This window comes from Rhinichthys klamathensis, unplaced genomic scaffold, assembly GCF_029890125.1.
Source record: "Rhinichthys klamathensis goyatoka isolate OS25496 unplaced genomic scaffold, OSU_Roscu_1.1 h1tg000289l_1, whole genome shotgun sequence".
Taxonomy (NCBI): Eukaryota; Metazoa; Chordata; class Actinopteri; order Cypriniformes; family Leuciscidae; genus Rhinichthys; species Rhinichthys klamathensis.
In genome coordinates, this window is record NW_026606808.1 from 814,578 (window position 1) to 832,293 (window position 17,716).

General features: G+C 42.2%; 2 protein-coding genes across 2 annotated transcripts; both read right to left on the reverse strand.

The window, feature by feature from the left end:
• Positions 1–4,528: 4,528 nt before the first annotated feature.
• Positions 4,529–6,502, reverse strand: LOC130103533 (uncharacterized). The gene is made up of 2 exons (XM_056269780.1): positions 4,829–6,502; positions 4,529–4,667 (listed from the first exon to the last, which is right to left on the reverse strand). The coding sequence occupies exon 1, from the start codon at positions 6,467–6,469 to the stop codon at positions 5,345–5,347; it is 1,125 nt and encodes a 374-aa protein (XP_056125755.1). The 5' UTR covers positions 6,470–6,502; the 3' UTR covers positions 4,529–4,667; positions 4,829–5,344.
• Positions 6,503–14,628: 8,126 nt separating this feature from the next.
• Positions 14,629–16,913, reverse strand: LOC130103475 (uncharacterized). Its single transcript, XM_056269729.1, has 2 exons — positions 14,693–16,913; positions 14,629–14,648 (listed from the first exon to the last, which is right to left on the reverse strand). Exons 1-2 carry the CDS (start codon positions 16,758–16,760, stop codon positions 14,629–14,631), a joined length of 2,088 nt encoding a protein of 695 aa, XP_056125704.1. The 5' UTR covers positions 16,761–16,913.
• Positions 16,914–17,716: the final 803 nt, after the last annotated feature.

Sequence of the window (17,716 nt, forward strand, 5' to 3'; positions counted from 1 at the left end):
ACTGTTTGACATATACACATGAGATGTGTCATATTTAAATTTAGAACAAAGAATTGGGTTTACTTGTACAACTTATGTGGTTGTGCTTCCTGTTTCCTGGTGCAATGCAACGGCATAACATACATTTAGCAATGGTTCAACTGAGAGCTGCAGGTTTGACAGAAATGTTTTTTTTTTGTGCTTTTTCTCAGGTCCCTGGTCTCACACTTTCTTCATCATTTTTTCCACACCTCATAAGATTCATTCATATATTTTGTGTCCCGATTTGGATCACCCCAACCCTCAAGCACCATTGATTTCATTGTGTGCATGGCCTTTTCTCTAAACGATCCATCTCGTTGATCTAAAATGTCATTATAAAATGATAAAAAATTCTGAAGACTACCTTGCTACACTATGTAGCCTACTGTAGGCAAAATTATATGGACCAATGTCAGGGTTTTTTCTGGCTCAAAATGAGGCAGAGGTGGCAAAATCGTAACACTAAGATAAGATAAATTCATTAATCCGCACTTTGAGTCACTCGAATCTGTTGTTAAAAATAAATAATAATCCACCCGCCAACCACCCATATTCTTTGATTTAGATATCTGCATCTGATCATCACATTACAATTATTCAATTAAGCATGATAATATGGTAACATATCACACTGAAGTAGGCTGATTTAAAATTAACATTTATTTAAATTAAAAGTTCTTCTTTTGGCAAAATTACATTTCCTTTATAGCCTAAACAGAAGCTTTACTCCCTTTAAAGTTAAATTGTCAATGTTTCATTTTTGAAAACACTCTTATCTGAATAATTTTTTGTACCTTTATAAAGGGCACTTTCCCCCTAATTTTATTTAATGTATGATCTAAATTTCATTTCAAATTCGTACATTTTCTTAGGCTACATTCAATTAAAATAATAAGACAGCCTAGCCTAGTGGCTGTTACCAATCAAATTAAATAATTTACATTGAAAAATTATAACTGTATTTAATGAGATTATGAGATTGTTTTAAATATTTTTTGAATATACAAATAAAGAATGTTGAAAAGAATGATACTTTGAAACTAAATTGCGGAGCGGCAGGCGGCCGTCTTAATGAGCGAGTCATTGAGTCATTCATTTAAACGATTCGTTCAAACGGCTGATTTATTCAGAATGAGGCGGTTTAATAATGGGTAATTGAATCGTTGACTCGAGCATTTAGTTCAAAACACTGAATTATTCAGTAATGAATCATGGGTGAGTGATGCTCTGAAATGCGCTGTGGTTCTGCTGTTTGGAACTATTTTCGCTGATGAAACAGAACAAAAACAGTCATTGCGTCTAAAAATGTAAGTAACTTATTTTAAACTATTTAAACTATTTGTTTATTGAACTGTAATGAAATCAATATCTCGGTTTCAATCGTGATGGCATTCAGGAAAACAGCACTCTGGTCGTGTGTAGCCTATATATTGTTTCTTAACTATAAATCAATATGTTATATTAATAACTGCGCTAGCCTCAACAGCGCAACTTTGTTACAGACTGAGTCTGTACATTAGCGTCGAGGACCACAACAACAACTCACTCGGCTAAGAGCTGCCCTGATTGCTGCCTCGCGCTAGGAAATAAATTAAGCACTGTTATAAATATAAAACGTCACTAAAGACCTATAATTTTCACAATCATTTTTAATGTTAAAATATATTTGTCGGGACCCCCCAAAATCCAAAAATAAATTCTTATGGGGGGTCCCTAATGACTTATGGAGGGTCAGGGGAATTTCCCCAGGGAGTGATCTTGAAGTATCTGACCCCATTGCCTCATTCCAGCAATTAATTTACACACAAATCAAATGACAATCAACAGATAAAACAATTACAGATCTGGTCATATTTCGGTCACTCTATAGTCCGTTATATGAAAGTCGCACGACTTTGATTCCCCCTTGTTCACTTTAACCAAAGTGGCCTGGACAAATTCCAGCCTTAAGATATCATAAATCCTTTTCTCTTTGGGGTTTTATGCCAAACAGAGACTACAGCGAGAGTAAATGTACTTCAACAAAGTTTTATACAGGCTGACATCATGCAAGGTTACAGGTTATCTCAATCTTTAGAGAAGAAAACACACTTACACGATCAGCCTCCTGGAGATCAAAATTGGTCCTGGAGATCCAAAATTGGTCCTGGTTCTGCTTGGACTATCACATACACAGCCACCAATCTGTTAGATGATAATTATGGATCTTCCTTATCGAATTAAAGACAGAGTGACACTGATATCAGGGACCAAGAATGAAGCAAACACAGAAGGTTCACTCAAAAGTCAAGTCTTTGTTGAGAGCCTTCACGTGCATCTGCGCGTGTAAGAAATGGTGTAAACTGCAACTTTGAGATAGATGAGGATGTGGTGCTGTGATGCTACAAATATATCCATATATGGTATATCATGTGATGAACTCCTGCACAGTGGGCTGGGGGGGGGGGGTACATAAGTACAATAAGTACACCAGTACAATAAGTGCAATTCCTTTCTTTTACAATTGGATTTTACAGGAATAATGTGAAATTGCTGCTCAAGAAACATTTCTGATTATTGTTTAAACAAATAAAGTTAGGATTCTTTGATGAATAGAAATTTCAAAGGAGATTTATCTGAAATAGAAAGCTTTTGTAACATTAAAAATGTCTTTACTGTCACTTTTGATTAATTTAATGGATCTTTGCTGAATAAATGTAATGCAGTATGTCCAAATGTCCAAATGCATTATTCATTGAACAGGGTGTTACGTGCCAAACAAGATAATGAGACACAGGTGAATGTGATAATGGATGAAGAGTCCGGACAGTGAGTTATGGGAGATATAGTTTGTGAGGGAATGAGGGAATTATTAGTTTGTGCTAATCATTCTTTTTCTTACGTGAATAGGGTAACATTTTTAACCTTTAGATATCATCATGAAAATTACTGAGTTGATTATTTACATCAAGACAAACAAAAAATGCATTACAAGTTTTTTGAAATTGTTTGTTAACATGGGCAAACGGTGCAATCTAATTATGTATGTGCTAATTTGCATAAATACCACAACATATCTAAACATTGGGTATAGCCAGGTGAAGATGTCTTGTTGAATCTGGTTGACATCTTACAGTAAAAGACTATAGAGGCAAAGAAATGTCACCATAAGGAGCAGAGATTCAGTCATTCATTCAATGTCCACTCAACTGTCACTAAAGCTGTCACTCAGGAAAGAAAGATTTCCTTTTGTTTCTCCTATGTGGATTAATTTGATTGTTTGATCCAGACACTTTTTATTTGACCTACCTTTTTTCTTCTGCATTCTCCTTACCCGTGTCTCCTGTTCTTCCCTCAGACTCATCCCCCAGAAACAGTCCCACGGACCCAGCCCCAAACCCCATCTCTGCAATAATAATTAATTATTATATGAGTGCAGCAACCTGACTCACTAGCTTAGGACTTCAAAGTTCTTTTGTACTCAACACAAAACGTCAGCGAATAAAAGTCTTGAATCCAAAGTTCTTCGTTTGACTGTTTAATTATGAATTTCAAAACATAAAATAAAACAAAAAATTTAGGATCTTTACTTTTCTTACAAATTAACTAGTTCCGTGTAGGTCAAAAGACTGTGTTGCTTCAAAGTCCAGTGGCTTCTGGCTGCTTCGCAGGATTCTATTTCTTTCATACTAAATCTAACAACCAATCACATTACACTAGATCACTGGTCAACTGTTTACATTCAAATTTCTATGTTCCATTTGCAACACAGGTTTTCTCAGGTTTTACTAAATAAACTCAAAATATTATTATTACTTCCATTGAAATGGCTTCAACATATCCCGGTCCCTAATTGACTAGGCCTTAACATATCAATTATCAACTTAAACTTAAACTGAAGCCATTTATACTCCTAAATGTAACACTTTCTCAATTCCTTTTGGCAAAAATCTTCTTCTCTTCACAGAGAAGTATTTAAAGTAAACATTAACTGGAAAGCATTAACAACTAAATACTTTTCACAGACTAATCAAACTGGTAATTTCTATTCAACATTCAATCTACTCTGGTAAGTATTTTTAGTTTATTCAAGTCTTTCTCTTCTATTTTCAGTCTTCTCCCTGCAATAAACAAAGTTTGGTTATGGGTCTTTGAATGATGCTGGTCTTCGTTCGAACTTCAGCACTTCGGACAACGCCTTTGGAATCGGGCATCACCCTCATGATTCTGCCTAACACCCAGGAGTTTCTTGGCAGGAACGAATCTGCGACGAGGACGACATCTCCAACCTTGAAACTTCTCTTTAGGCCGAGCCATTTTTGCCGTTCTTGCAGAAGCGGTAGGTATTCGTGAGTCCACCTTCGCCAGAATAGATCCGCCATATATTGTATTTGTCTCCAGCGCCGGTGGGCATAGACATCATCCTTAGCAAACACACCAGGTGGAAAACTAGGCTGAGTTTTCAACGCGAGCAGATGATTCGGCGTCAGCGGCTCGAGGTCATTGGGGTGATCTGTGTTCGTGGTTAAGTGTGTTGTCCTCACTGCAGTGTAGCAACTGTAGCTATACAACCAGCTAACTCTGATGCAAAATGACGACAAGTCGTAGTGAGCGATTTCTTGCTGTTTACTGTGGCTTCAACATCATCTTACATGACAGAGTGAAAACTGTAACAAAGAAATAAAGTTTGACTGTTTTAACATAAATCTAGTTACAATAAAAATACCTGTATATACATGTAAATAAATATGTAACTATGTGTAGTCTTTTCTTTTTAAACAGTATTGTAACATTAACTTATTAACATAAAAATGAATTTTGTACTTACGACATTGCCTCTAGTGCTAACAACAAATGGATTACATGTGCTCACATTCTGTCAGCTTCCTTACTTCTGTACAGGAAATAACCTCTAACCCCAAACTCCAGGTCTACATCATATCAAATTAAAAGTCCCTAACATTTTGCCTTAATGGCAACACACTCCCCGCCTGACATCTGGGAGGTCACTACACAAACAAGTTATGTATTAACTAAACAGATGAACATCACTCTCTACTCAGAAGCAAAACAAGTCCTGTCACTGGTCTAAGGTACTTTTTTGAATGTCCTTGATCTGTGGTCTTCAATTCCACCTTACGGACTTTCCCGGAATTTTTCCAGGAATAGCCTTTGTGACTATCGCCATAGGCCAGCTGTTGCGGACAACTTGGTTGTCCTTGAGGAGGACGACATCTCCTTCTTGCAGATTTTGGTGAGATTTGGTCCATTTCTTCCGGCCTTGTAAGGTTGACAAGTACACTTGTCTCCAACGGCGCCAGAACATGTTGGACAAGGCTTGTACTTATCTCCACTGCTTGGTTAGGAGGTCTCTGTCCGTAAAGTCTCCTGGAGGAGGTGGAGTGCCGACTTTCTGAGTTAACAGCATAGATGGTGTGAGAATGAATGGATCTTCTGGATCATTTGAAACTGGAACCAGAGGCCTTGCATTCATAATTGCTGCCACCTCTGCCATTAGAGTGCACAAGACTTCATGAGTCAGGCGAGTGCCATGTTCAAGAAGCATTGACTCCAGGATCCTTCGAGCCACTCCAATGAGGCGTTCCCATGCACCACCCATGTGCGAAGCATGAGGTGGGTTAAACACCCAAGAGCATCCTTGTTGGTTTAGGTACCTCTGCACAGTGGTGTCTGGTTGTTCTGCGCTCATCCCGAGTTCTCTGCAGGCCCCAATGAAATTTGTGCCACAATCTGACCTCAGTTGTTTGGCTGGTCCTCTTATGGCAAAGAAACGCCTTAAGGCATTGACACAGCTTGAGGTGTCCATTGAGGCAATCACCTCAATGTGAACCGCCCTGGAGCTCATACAACAGAATAATATGGCCCAACGTTTGCTCTCAGGCTGAACTCCTCTTGTACGTCTGGTAGTGATGTGCCATGGTCCGAAGACATCTAGCCCTACATACGTGAAGGGAGGGCAGGCCTTGAGACGCTCAGGTGGTAAATCCGCCATTAGTTGCTCCTGCATCCGACCTCTGAGTCTACGACAGGTCACGCATTTGTGAAGAGTTGAGTTAATGAGCCTTTTACCTCCCAAGATCCAAAGTCCTGCAGCTCTCACAGCGCCTTCTGTTAAATGGCGACCCTGATGTTTTACTTGGGTATGATGGTGTCTGATGAACAGTAAGGAAACATGGTTGTCTTTTGGGAGAATTACAGGGTTCTTTTGTTTAATCTCTACGTTTGCGTTTTTCAGACGGCCACCAATGCAGATGAGGTCATTCTGCAAGATAGGGTTGAGACGACGTAGACAACTGTTTAGAGGAATTGGCTTGTCTCTTTCTAGAGCTTCAAATTCCTTTCCAAATGCTTTCCTCTGAACGGCTCTAATGATGACTTCTCTGGCCTGGGAAAGCTCATCCGGAGAGCGAGGCAGCTCACATGTATGCCATCCCCTACACTTGTCCATGATGTTAGGGGACTTGAAAGATCTTGCAATGTGAATTAAGAGTGCCACAACTCGCTGGAGTGTGTCAGGTGGAGAACCTCTCAAAACGCTCTATGCTGAGACCTTTCTCGTGCAGCTGGGTGGCATAACTCTTCACATCTGGACGAATCTCAGCATCCAATTCTGGTGAGACTAAGCTGAATGACTGAATAGGCACTGGTTGAATGGAAGGCTTACGCAAAAAGGTAGGTCCGCTGAACCACATTGTTTGTGCGAGACGTGATGCTGGAACAGACCTTGACGCAATATCAGCCGGATTGTCGTCTGTGCGTACGTAGTGCCACTGTTCAGGATTTGTGGTCTGGCGAATACGCTGAACTCGATTGTGGACATATACATAAAACCGTCTGGATTGGTTATGAATGTATCCAAGGACCACTCTGCTATCCGTGTAGAATTTAGTGGAATCTAACTTCAAGTCCAGTTCTTCCTGAATCAGTTCAGCCATTTCCACAGCCAAAACCGCAGCACACAGCTCAAGTCTCGGTATGGTTGGCTCTGATTGAGGAGCAAGTTTAGACTTTCCCATGACAAATCCAATGTCAACAATGCCTTCTTGGATGGTCTTCAAATAGGCTACAGCCCCAATGGCCATTGTAGAAGTATCACAGAACACACAGAGTTCCATCTGTTCGGCCTTGGTTAGAGAGATGCCTGTGTACATCCTTGATATATGGAAGTGCTTCAACTCTTGAAGTGAGTTTCGCCAAGCCTCCCACTTGCCTAGTTTATCTTCAGGTAATGGAGTGTCCCACTCTGAAGCCTCAGAATTCAGCTCTCTGAGAAAGGCTCTTCCTTGGATTACGACCGGAGCCAAAAAACCCAAGGGATCAAAAACACTGTTCACCATTGAGAGTACTCCTCGGCGGGTAAACGGTTTTGCGTCAGTTGACACAGAGAAAGTGAATGTGTCCCTAGCTACCTCCCACAGGAGGCCTAAGCTGCGTTGGATGTGCGACTCCTTCCCACAGAGGTCTACCTCTTTTCCAGCTGCCACACAGTCCTCACTTGGAAAGGCTGCCAAGACAGCCGGACTATTCGATGCAAACTTGTGGAGCCTGAGGTTGGACTCAGCCAATGAAGCCTGAGTCCTACGCAGCAAGTCAATGGCTTCAGCATCAGTAGGGACAGAACAAAGGCCGTCATCAACATAAAAGTGGCGCTCGACAAAGTTGATGGTGTCTTGTCCATATCTTTGCGCACCCTTTCTGACAGCTCTTCTAAGGCCATAAATTGCCACTGCTGGAGACGGGCTGTTCCCAAACACATGGACCTTCATCCTGTAGTCTACAACTTCACTTGCCATATCATTGTTCTTGAACCATAAGAATCTCAAATAGTTCCTATGTTTTTCTTCTACGAGGAAGCAGTAAAACATCTGCTGTATGTCTGCCATAACAGCCACCTTTTCCTTTCGGAACCGCATGAGTACTCCCATAAGGGAGTTGTTAAGATCAGGGCCAGTCAAAAGCACATTATTTAAGGAGATTACGGAGTGTTGGGCGCTCGAATCAAACACCACCCTGATTTGACCTGGTTTTTGTGGGTGAAACACTGCAAAGCTTGGTAAGTACCAAAACTCTTCATCTTCCCTTAGTTCTGGTGCCACCTCAGCATGATCATTTTCCAGCAGTTTGCCCATGAATGTCACATATTGCTGTTCCATCTCTGGCTTTCTCCTCAAGTTGCGTCGAAGTGATTCAAAACGTTTGAGTGCTTGGCTGCGGTTGTTAGGCAAACGTTCTCTAAGCTGTCTGAACGGTAGTGGAGCGACCCAACTGTGTGAATCATTTCTGTAGACTTCTTTGTCCATTATGTTCAAGAAAGTCTCATCCTCAATTGATGGTGCCAGCTTGTTGTCCTGTTCGGTGCGATCGAATACATTTTTACCCAGCCTGTCTTCTTTAGCCCTGCTGGGCCCTAAGACACTCTTCCTGGGCTCTTTGCCATGAAGCTTCTCCCTGACATGCATAACACTTGTGCACGGTTGGAGGAGCGAGGGCCGTTGACAATCAAGCACTGTTGTCCTGTAAATGCTGACACTTGGCGTGTGCGCATTACCTAGGCAGACCTCTCCAACCATCACCCAACCTAGGTCAAGACGTTGAGCAAAAGGGGCATTGGGAGGGCCATTTACTTGTTCCCTTACCTTGTGCACTCTAATTATATCTCTACCAAGTAGCAGGAGGATCTCCGCAGTAGGGTCCAACTCGGGAATGTGTTCTGCTACCTTGACGAGGTGAGGTTGATGAAGAGCGGCGTTAGGCGTGGGAATTTCAGCTCGGTTGTCAGGTAAGTCGTTACATTCAATAAGCGGGGGAAGAGGGATTGTCACTTTCCCATCAAGTGCTTTGACCATGAAATCTTCAGCCCTTCTGCCAAATGTTTCCTCTGTGCCGGAGCACGTTCTCAGTAAGTAAGGATATGGCTTACTCTGAATGTTGAAAAGGTCAAAGAAACTGGACCTCGCCAATGACCGGTTGCTTTGGTCATCTAAAACGATATATTCCTTGATGGCTTTATCTGGACAGCCCTTGTGATACACCTTTGCTAGGCATATCTTGGAACATGACGTCCCAACTTGACCTGCACCACATACTTCAGTGCAGCTTGAGCTGACGACTTCCCTGCTGTCGTTACCATCTTCTCGCTCCCCGCCATTCTGTGGCGAGGTATCAGGAGCAGTGATCTTTGGAGGAGGAGCCGGATGCATAGCTGAGACATGCTTGGTGCTGTCACACTCAGAACATTTCACTACTGCAGTGCAGTCCTTCGCCACATGACTATTTGAGCCACAACATTTAAAGCAGAATCCTCTCTCCTTCAGAAAGGCTTTCCTGTCTTGTAGATCTTTGGCTCTAAAGGCTTTGCACTTCTTCAGTGGATGCGGCTTTGCATGTATTGGGCAGCTCTTATTTGGATCACTGGAAGTGCTCGGCTCTGCTGGGGAGACATTGGTCTTATGAACTGCAATGGGGTTCTTGATGCTTTTAAATTGGGGACTTTCAGCCTTTACAGCAGATCCGCTAGCATTTAAAAGGGCAAAACTGGGATCATTCCTTTTCTTTGCCTCATAGCACATGAATCTGGTAAAGAATTCAAATGGTGGAAACCGTCCTCCATTTTCTTCTTTATACTTTGAACCCGCAGAAATCCATTTTTCCTGAAGTCCATAAGGCAGCTTGGCTACTATAGGTTCAATGCCTCGTGCAGTATCCAGGTAGGACAAACCTGGAAAGTAGCCGTCTTCCTTAGCACACTGCACTTCCATCAGCAGATCTGCTAACTCCCTTAGCTTCAGATTTTCTTTCGCCAAAACCTTGGGGAACTTGTCAAGTCGAGTGAAGAGGGCCTTTTCAACTACCTCTGGCGCTGCATAACATTCCTGTAGACGTTCCCAGGCTTTTCTGATTGCTATGTCTGGACTTGCTACGTGCACTGAACGCAGGCGTTTCACTTGGTTGCTGGATTCTTTGCCAAGCCATCGAGTCATTAAGTCTAGCTCTTCAGTAGCAGTGAGACCCAGCCCTTGTGTCGCATTTTTATATGAAGACTGCCAAGCACGATAATTTTCTGGTTTATCATCAAACTCATACAAGCTTGCACTCACCAGGTCACGTCGCGCTAAATATTGCGCAAGATGTTCAGTTGCAGACACGCTCTGATCAGTGTTTAGCTGGGGGTAATAGCATGGAGCAGAAATGTGACCTGATCCAGCAAAATGATAGCCTGGTTCTACCAGACTCTCGTACATTTCATTTGTACAGAGAGTCTGGCCTCGCTCCATTGAGAAACGTTTACTTCCTTGTAGGCGGGTTCTCTGTTAAAGTTCAAAACTATTGGATCTGCCCAGCGTCACTCAGGATCTGCCATAGCCAATCGCTAACGTGTGGTCGTGACGTATGTCATGCGCCGAAACCGGCTGGAAACAACAAGTCCGAATTCCATATTCATAAATCTAAATATCTAAATGCTAAACCTCTCTTTCTTATATTTGTGAAAGAATTTTAAAAATACCTCTTTTCAATTAAGTTGTCTGAGAACAAAAAAAGCCTTAAAAACATTATCTGTTTGTAATTATTTTCCTTTTTTCAGTGTCATGTAATTTTCTTAACTTGTTCATGTTTATTTTATATTATCCCCCTACTGTTTTATTTTTGTTTTGTTTTTATTATTATTTTTTGTTTGTTTTTGTATTATGTTTTCTGTTATTACTTGTGTATTGTTTTAAGCAATAAAAAAAAAACAAGTCCGAATGATCAGAGGATTATGTTTAGAATAAGATGTCTGTCAACGAGAGCTGCATGTTTTGTTCATCGAATTTAAGAGTTCAAGGAACAATTCTAAATGTATATTTGACACTAAGGACAGTGATGTATTCAGTCAACTGTCGAAGCTGGGTGTAATCACTAACAATACGCCGCTGCGGTCGTTTCGGATCTGCCGCAAATGCTGTACAGTGATCATCGTGCACGCCGAGCTGCCCAGCACCAACTCCTAACCTTTCTGCCTCCCTCACTTGGTCCTCCATTAGTGCAACAAGAGGAGACGACAACAACTATCGGCTTTGCATCCTATCGTTCGCCTTAGCTTACTCATTCACCACTAGCGGAGTGAGCTGGAAAATTAAACTTTTCCCGAACCCCGTGGGGAGGAGGGCCACAACATCATGGCCACCAACAACACTTAGCAAACATTGATCTTGCTCCGGCTTTAACTTCTGGATATTCGGCAGTTTTGCAACAACGGACCGAATAGATTTTCTCACGTCTTTCTCCGCTGCCATTACTGAACTCCAACTCAAACTGACACGCTACATCAACGTCATCGTTCTCAGCCACTCCCTCTGTTCGCTGATTGGACCGGTAAAAAAATTATTTCTGGAAACCAAAGTCTACAGCACAATCCCAGACGTAGTACTGAAGGAAAATAAAATTGAGCGGAAGTGCGTAGGAGGGCGGAGCCAGGCTAGCAAAATGAGTCACAGTGACCCAAATTTCAAAATTGAGATTTTGGTATTAGTGGAAAGAGGAGACCATCAGCTTTCAAATGATATCCTCAAAGCCATACCTTGAATGGTTGTAAAGATATACACATTTAAATTATGGTCGTCTGCCCTCTTTTTCCAATTGAAAACCTGAGAAAATCGCTTTTAAAGTTTTTTGCCCGTTTTTTGTTGATATCTTTCAAAATCCATTGGATTTAAAGGGATAAACTATTTATTTTACTGCTTAATTTGACTAAAGACATTAATATATATATATATAAATGCTATTAAACCAGGCTGAAGCTCAAATTATTTTAAAGTTTTTATTTGAATAAATAATTTAAAAGGCACTTTTACAAACATTTACTAAAATCAGAAAGATTGAACAGAGGTGCTACATTTTTGCTTGAGAGAGAGAGAGAGAGAGAGAGAGAGAGTGTGTGTGTGTGTGTGTATGTGTGTGTGTGTATTTTGTGTGTTTGTTTTTGTGATATATGAGGACACAAATGTGTATAATGACATGCATATTACACTGGTATTACAACTTACACGTGATATATGAGGACATTGCATGAGTCCTCATATTTCAAATAGCTTAAAAAACATAAAAAACAATGTTTTTTTTTTAATGTAAAAATGCAGCATGTCTCCTGTGATGGGTAGGTTTAGGGATAGGGGCAGTGTAGGGGGATAGAATATACAGTTTGTCCAGTATAAAAATCATTACGCCTATGGAATGTCCTCATATATCACAAAAACAAAGCTGTGTGTGTCTGTGTGTGTGTGTGTGTGTGTGTGTGTGTGTGTGTGTGTGTGTGTGTGTGTGTGAGAGAGGCAGAGAGACAAGGAAACGGAGAACAAATAATGCTAGCCTATGCAATCATATCTTTGTGTAGGCTATTTGACAATAACAGTGTAACAAATTCATAACGGAGATACCAACAGTTAAATATTGGGCTAAAATAAATCAAACACGTTTTCATCATCATCATCGTGATCCTCTTCCACAGGCCTGTCACTTTTGCTGTCGCTGTCTTCAGAGGATGACACATCTCCAGATCCCAAAAAAATCACTGACAAGCCTTATGGTGTGTTCACACCGAACGCGAATAGAGCGTCAAATACGCGTCTATCGCGTCTAGTTAGACGCTTGAACATTCGCTCGAGTTCAAATTTTTCAACTTGCGCGGAAGACATTCGCGGCAAACGCATCGCCCAATTCGCGTCATTCGCAACGCCCGGCGCGAATGATGCTTCTATTCGCGTCTTTGCATTGACTTTGTATGTAGGCCTAATCTACTCGTGCAAATAATTAAATTCGCGTTCTGTGTGAACACACCATTAGCCACTCTTGCTGACCAGCAGCAGAGCTTAGGTTAGAAGCCTCCAGTGAGTTCAACGCTTTGGCGACTTTGCTCTCTTTTGACAGCGACATTTCTCAAATTAATAATATTTAATCTTTCTGAGGAGATCTGCTAGCTTGTTTACAAAGAGCGCTGCGAGTCTGACAGGAGGATGGCTGGACCAATCGCGTGCCGGTCAGTCGAAACGGGGCTTCCCATTGACAAATGATCAGCGTTTGTGTACATTTCTAAGCTTTTTGATTGGTTCCATACAACTTGTAACACCATATTTGGAGAGCAGAGATAGTGACGTTTCAGGGGATACCCGGGAAATGCTCAGAGGTGACGAGAGGAGTTGACGAAGAATCCAAAGAATTTAGTAAAACTGTCTACACTTTAATAGTCATTTAAATACCTTTACTCAATTATCTGGAGTATGAAACTTTGGGAGATTATTTTTGAATGTCTGTTCTTTGAAATAAAATAAAATAAAAAATAAAATTGTTTTTCCACATAATCGGCCCATATCTTAAAATGGAACGTTGCAACTTCCGACTCATTTCGCCAGAGCAGGTCACAAATATTCAAGTCAGTATGAAACTTCTTTGAATCGACTTGAGCATCCTCTCTGTCAACTAAAGTCTGACCATATGACAGTTTGGCTGCCGGTGGAACATAAACATCGTCTAGACCATCCTCTGATAAATTCCCATTTCCTATGTTATTAGCCTGTCGTGGCTCATGTGAAGAAACAGGAACCTGCTGGTATGAAGAGAAGGGATTGTTCGGACTGAAAAGGAGAGTGCCATCTGTAGCAGGCTGAAAAGCCTGAGAGCAAGCGTTCATAGCTTCTCGCTTTGGGGAGCTAGTTGGGCCAAAATGAGTTTGAACGTATTCGCTCGTCCGCTCCATTTTATCTTCTCCTGACGAGCCGGTTTCATCCAACAGAATACACTTTGCAATTGAGTCAGCCGATTCCCAAACGGCTGCTTCAGCTTCAGCAGCTGCTGCTTCACGACACATGGCGAGTGTTTCAAGCTCAGTCTCTCTTTTCACCTTCTCCAACTGTGATTCAGCTTCTTTAGCTGCCTTTTCTATTTTAGCTTTAGCCTCTTTTTCTGCATATTCAGCACGTACTTTAGCAGCTGCTGCTTTAGCCCGTGCACGGATCACTGCACTCCTTGATGACGCAGATGAGTGAGAACTTCCACTTGCTACGGAAGACTTAGCACGTTTTCCTTCCATCTTGCCACGATGTTCAACACTAACCTTTCTCTGTCTTTTCACTGTGTTGTCCTCACTGCAGTGTAGCAACTGTAGCTATACAACCAGCTAACTCTGATGCAAAATGACGACAAGTCGTAGTGAGCGATTTCTTGCTGTTTACTGTGGCTTCAACATCATCTTACATGACAGAGTGAAAACTGTAACAAAGAAATAAAGTTTGACTGTTTTAACATAAATCTAGTTACAATAAAAATACCTGTATATACATGTAAATAAATATGTAACTATGTGTAGTCTTTTCTTTTTAAACAGTATTGTAACATTAACTTATTAACATAAAAATGAATTTTGTACTTACGACATTGCCTCTAGTGCTAACAACAAATGGATTACATGTGCTCACATTCTGTCAGCTTCCTTACTTCTGTACAGGAAATAACCTCTAACCCCAAACTCCAGGTCTACATCATATCAAAATAAAAGTCCCTAACATTTTGCCTTAATGGCAACACAGTCTCCCATTGATGATGCTTTCAACTTCGCATAGGAGAGTGTGTAGTCCTTCATCTTCTAAGAGCTGTTGCTTCACAACAGAGCTCAGCACTTTTCTCACTGTGCGTATTTGACGTTCCCAGATACCGCCGTGATGGGATGCAGCAGGCAGGTTGAAAATCCATTGCACACCCTTTCTCATCATGACTTCATTGATACGAGACTGATCCAGCTCTGACAATGCCTCACGCAGCTCTCGTTCAGCACCGACAAAGTTTGTGCCATTGTCGGAACGAATGATTGACACTTGGCCTCTTCTTGCTTGAAAACGCCGTATGGCATTAATACATGAATCGGTGTCAAGAGAATGGGCTACTTCTATATGCACTGCCCTGACAGTTAAACATGTGAAGAGCACTCCATAACGCTTAACCTTTGCACGTCCTCTTCTGACCTCAAAAGGTCCAAAATAATCCACACCCGTGTTGGTGAAGGGTGGTTTGTCAGGAAGCAGACGGTCTTGTGGCAGATCTGCCATTTTCTGCTCTCCTGCCTTTGCATGGAGTCTTCTGCAGAGGTTGCACTCTGAAATCACTTTTCTTGCTGCTGCATTGGCTCTTGGTATCCAAAACCGTTGTCGCAATATGGCTAAGATGTGGTTCCTACCTCCATGTCCACACTCTTGATGGATGTGGTGGAGAATGAGGTGAGCTATTCTGTGCTGTTTATGCAAAATGGCAGGATGCTTGGCCTCCTCAGGCATCGCCGATCTGTTCAAACGTCCTCCTACTCTCAACACATCATCTTGCAAGTATGGATCCAGTTTGAAGATAGAACTGTTCTTTTTCACACGGGAGCCTCCCGGCTGCAAGGCTTGTATCTCCTCTGTGTAAGCTTGTCTCTGACTGTATTTAACCAGTTCCATTTCAGCTCTGGATAGATCTTCCACGGTAAGTATTCTTTTTTCCAGGTTCTTCTTGCACATCACCATTTGCTTTTCAACTATTGATCTGCATTTACCTGGATCAATCTCATTCTCCTGTATGTTCTGCTCAAACTCTTTTCTCTTCTCGCTCAGGTGCCGCAACGTCCTTCTCAAGTGCAAAATCCAGGCTGACGCTTTTTTCAGCTTATGCCAACTGGAATAATACTCAACGAGCTGGTTCAATAGATCTGTGAACTTGTTTGAGTTTGTGCATGACACTGCAGCGGATGTCTTCACCTCAACATCATCTTCAGTCAAGTAAGTACACTGTTCAGGTTGTTCCGGCCATTCAACTTCTTTTTGCAGGAAACTAGGCCCCTGAAACCAGCTTTTACTTTCCATGAAGCTCTGGATCTTCAAACCTCTTGAAGCCTGATCGGCTGGGTTTTGTGAGGTGTTGAGATACTTCCACTGAGAAGATGTAGTCGCTTCTCTAATGAAAGAGACACGGTTTGCCACAAATGTCTTGAAACTAAGGGCATCGTTTTCAATGTACTTCAGTACTGTTGTACTATCTGTCCAGAAGACCGACTCCATCAGGGGAACTTCAAGTTCTTCTTTCAACATCCGATCGATCTTGACTGCAACAGTCGCTGCTGTCAACTCCATTCTCGGGATCGTGATCTGTTTGAGTGGAGCGACTCTGGACTTTCCCATCAAGAACGATACATGTTTCTCAGCCCGATCATTTGTCAGCAAGAGATACGACACAACGCCATATCCATCTTGACTAGCGTCTGAGAAATTGTGGATTTGAGCAACCTTTGTAGGCCCAAATGCAGGGGGTTTGAAACATCTGTTCAGACTGAGTTCTGAAAGCTTGTCTAAGTCTGTCAGCCACTTCATCCATGTCTGGCATGACTTTTCGTGGATCTCTTCGTCCCAACCTTTCTTCTCTTGGCAGAGATCTCTTAAAATGAGCTTGACAGGTAGTAGGAGTGGTGCCAAAAAACCCATTGGGTCATACACCGAACTGACTACAGATAAAATGCCCCGTCTTGTGTATGGCTTGTCCGGCAGATGTATTTTGAACCTGAAGCTGTCAGAACTTGTGCACCACTGCACGCCCAATGCTCGTTCCACTGGTAACTCATCATGCTCCAAATCGAGATCTTTGACTTCAGCCGCTCGTTCGTGGTCAGGAATGGAGCCCAGCAGGGCTCGGCTGTTGCTGACCCACTTGGTCAAATGGAAACCACCACTGGCGCACAGCGTCATCAGCTCCCTGACAAGAGCAACGGCTTTGTCTTCTGTGGCTACCGACTTCAAGCAGTCATCCACATAGAAGTTCTTGAGGACTGTCTGTGTGGCTTCTGGTGTACTCTTTGATACTGCATCCTCCACTGTTCTTCTCAATGCATATGACGCACAACTAGGGGATGATGTACAGTAGCACCGAACAGATGCACACACATTCTGTACTCTTCTGGTTCCACATTCAGATTACCGCCTGACCACCAGAGAAAGCGTAACATATCTGCGTCCGTGTCTGGAATCCACACCTGGTAAAACATGGACTCGATATCTGCCATCATGGCAACAGGCTCCTGTCTGAATCTCAGCAACACTCCGATGAGGGTGTTAGTTAGATCAGGGCCTTGCAACAACTGGTCATTTAGTGACACACCTTGGTAAGTTGCTGCACAGTCAAAGACGACTCGGAGTTTCCTCTTTTTTGGATGATACACCCCATGGTGTGGAATGAACCATACTCTTCCATCACTGCGAATCAACTGTTCTTCTGGAATCTTTACTGCATAGCCCTTTTCCAGTATGTTGTCCATAAAAGCCCTGTACTCTTGAAAGAAGTCAATATTAGCCTCTGTCAGAGTTAAGCCTCTGTTCAGCAATACCACGATTGCATGGCATCTTCACCTTGTCATCCTTCAAAGGCAACTTGATGCAGAAGTGACCATCCACAAGCTGGGCTGATGTTGTCACCGTATGCATGAACTGCTTGTCATGTTGAGACTGTTTTCGTCTGTCGTCACATCTTCTTTCTGGAAAATCTGCATTGTAATACTTCATCAGCATGTCTTCAACGCTCATCACAGAAATACGGTTGACAAGGAAACTTTGTCTTTTGCCATCGTCTGATTCCTTCTCTTGGCATCTGCTGATTGGCCCATTGACAACCCAACCAAGAGCTGTCTTCACAGCGTATGGTCCGTCGT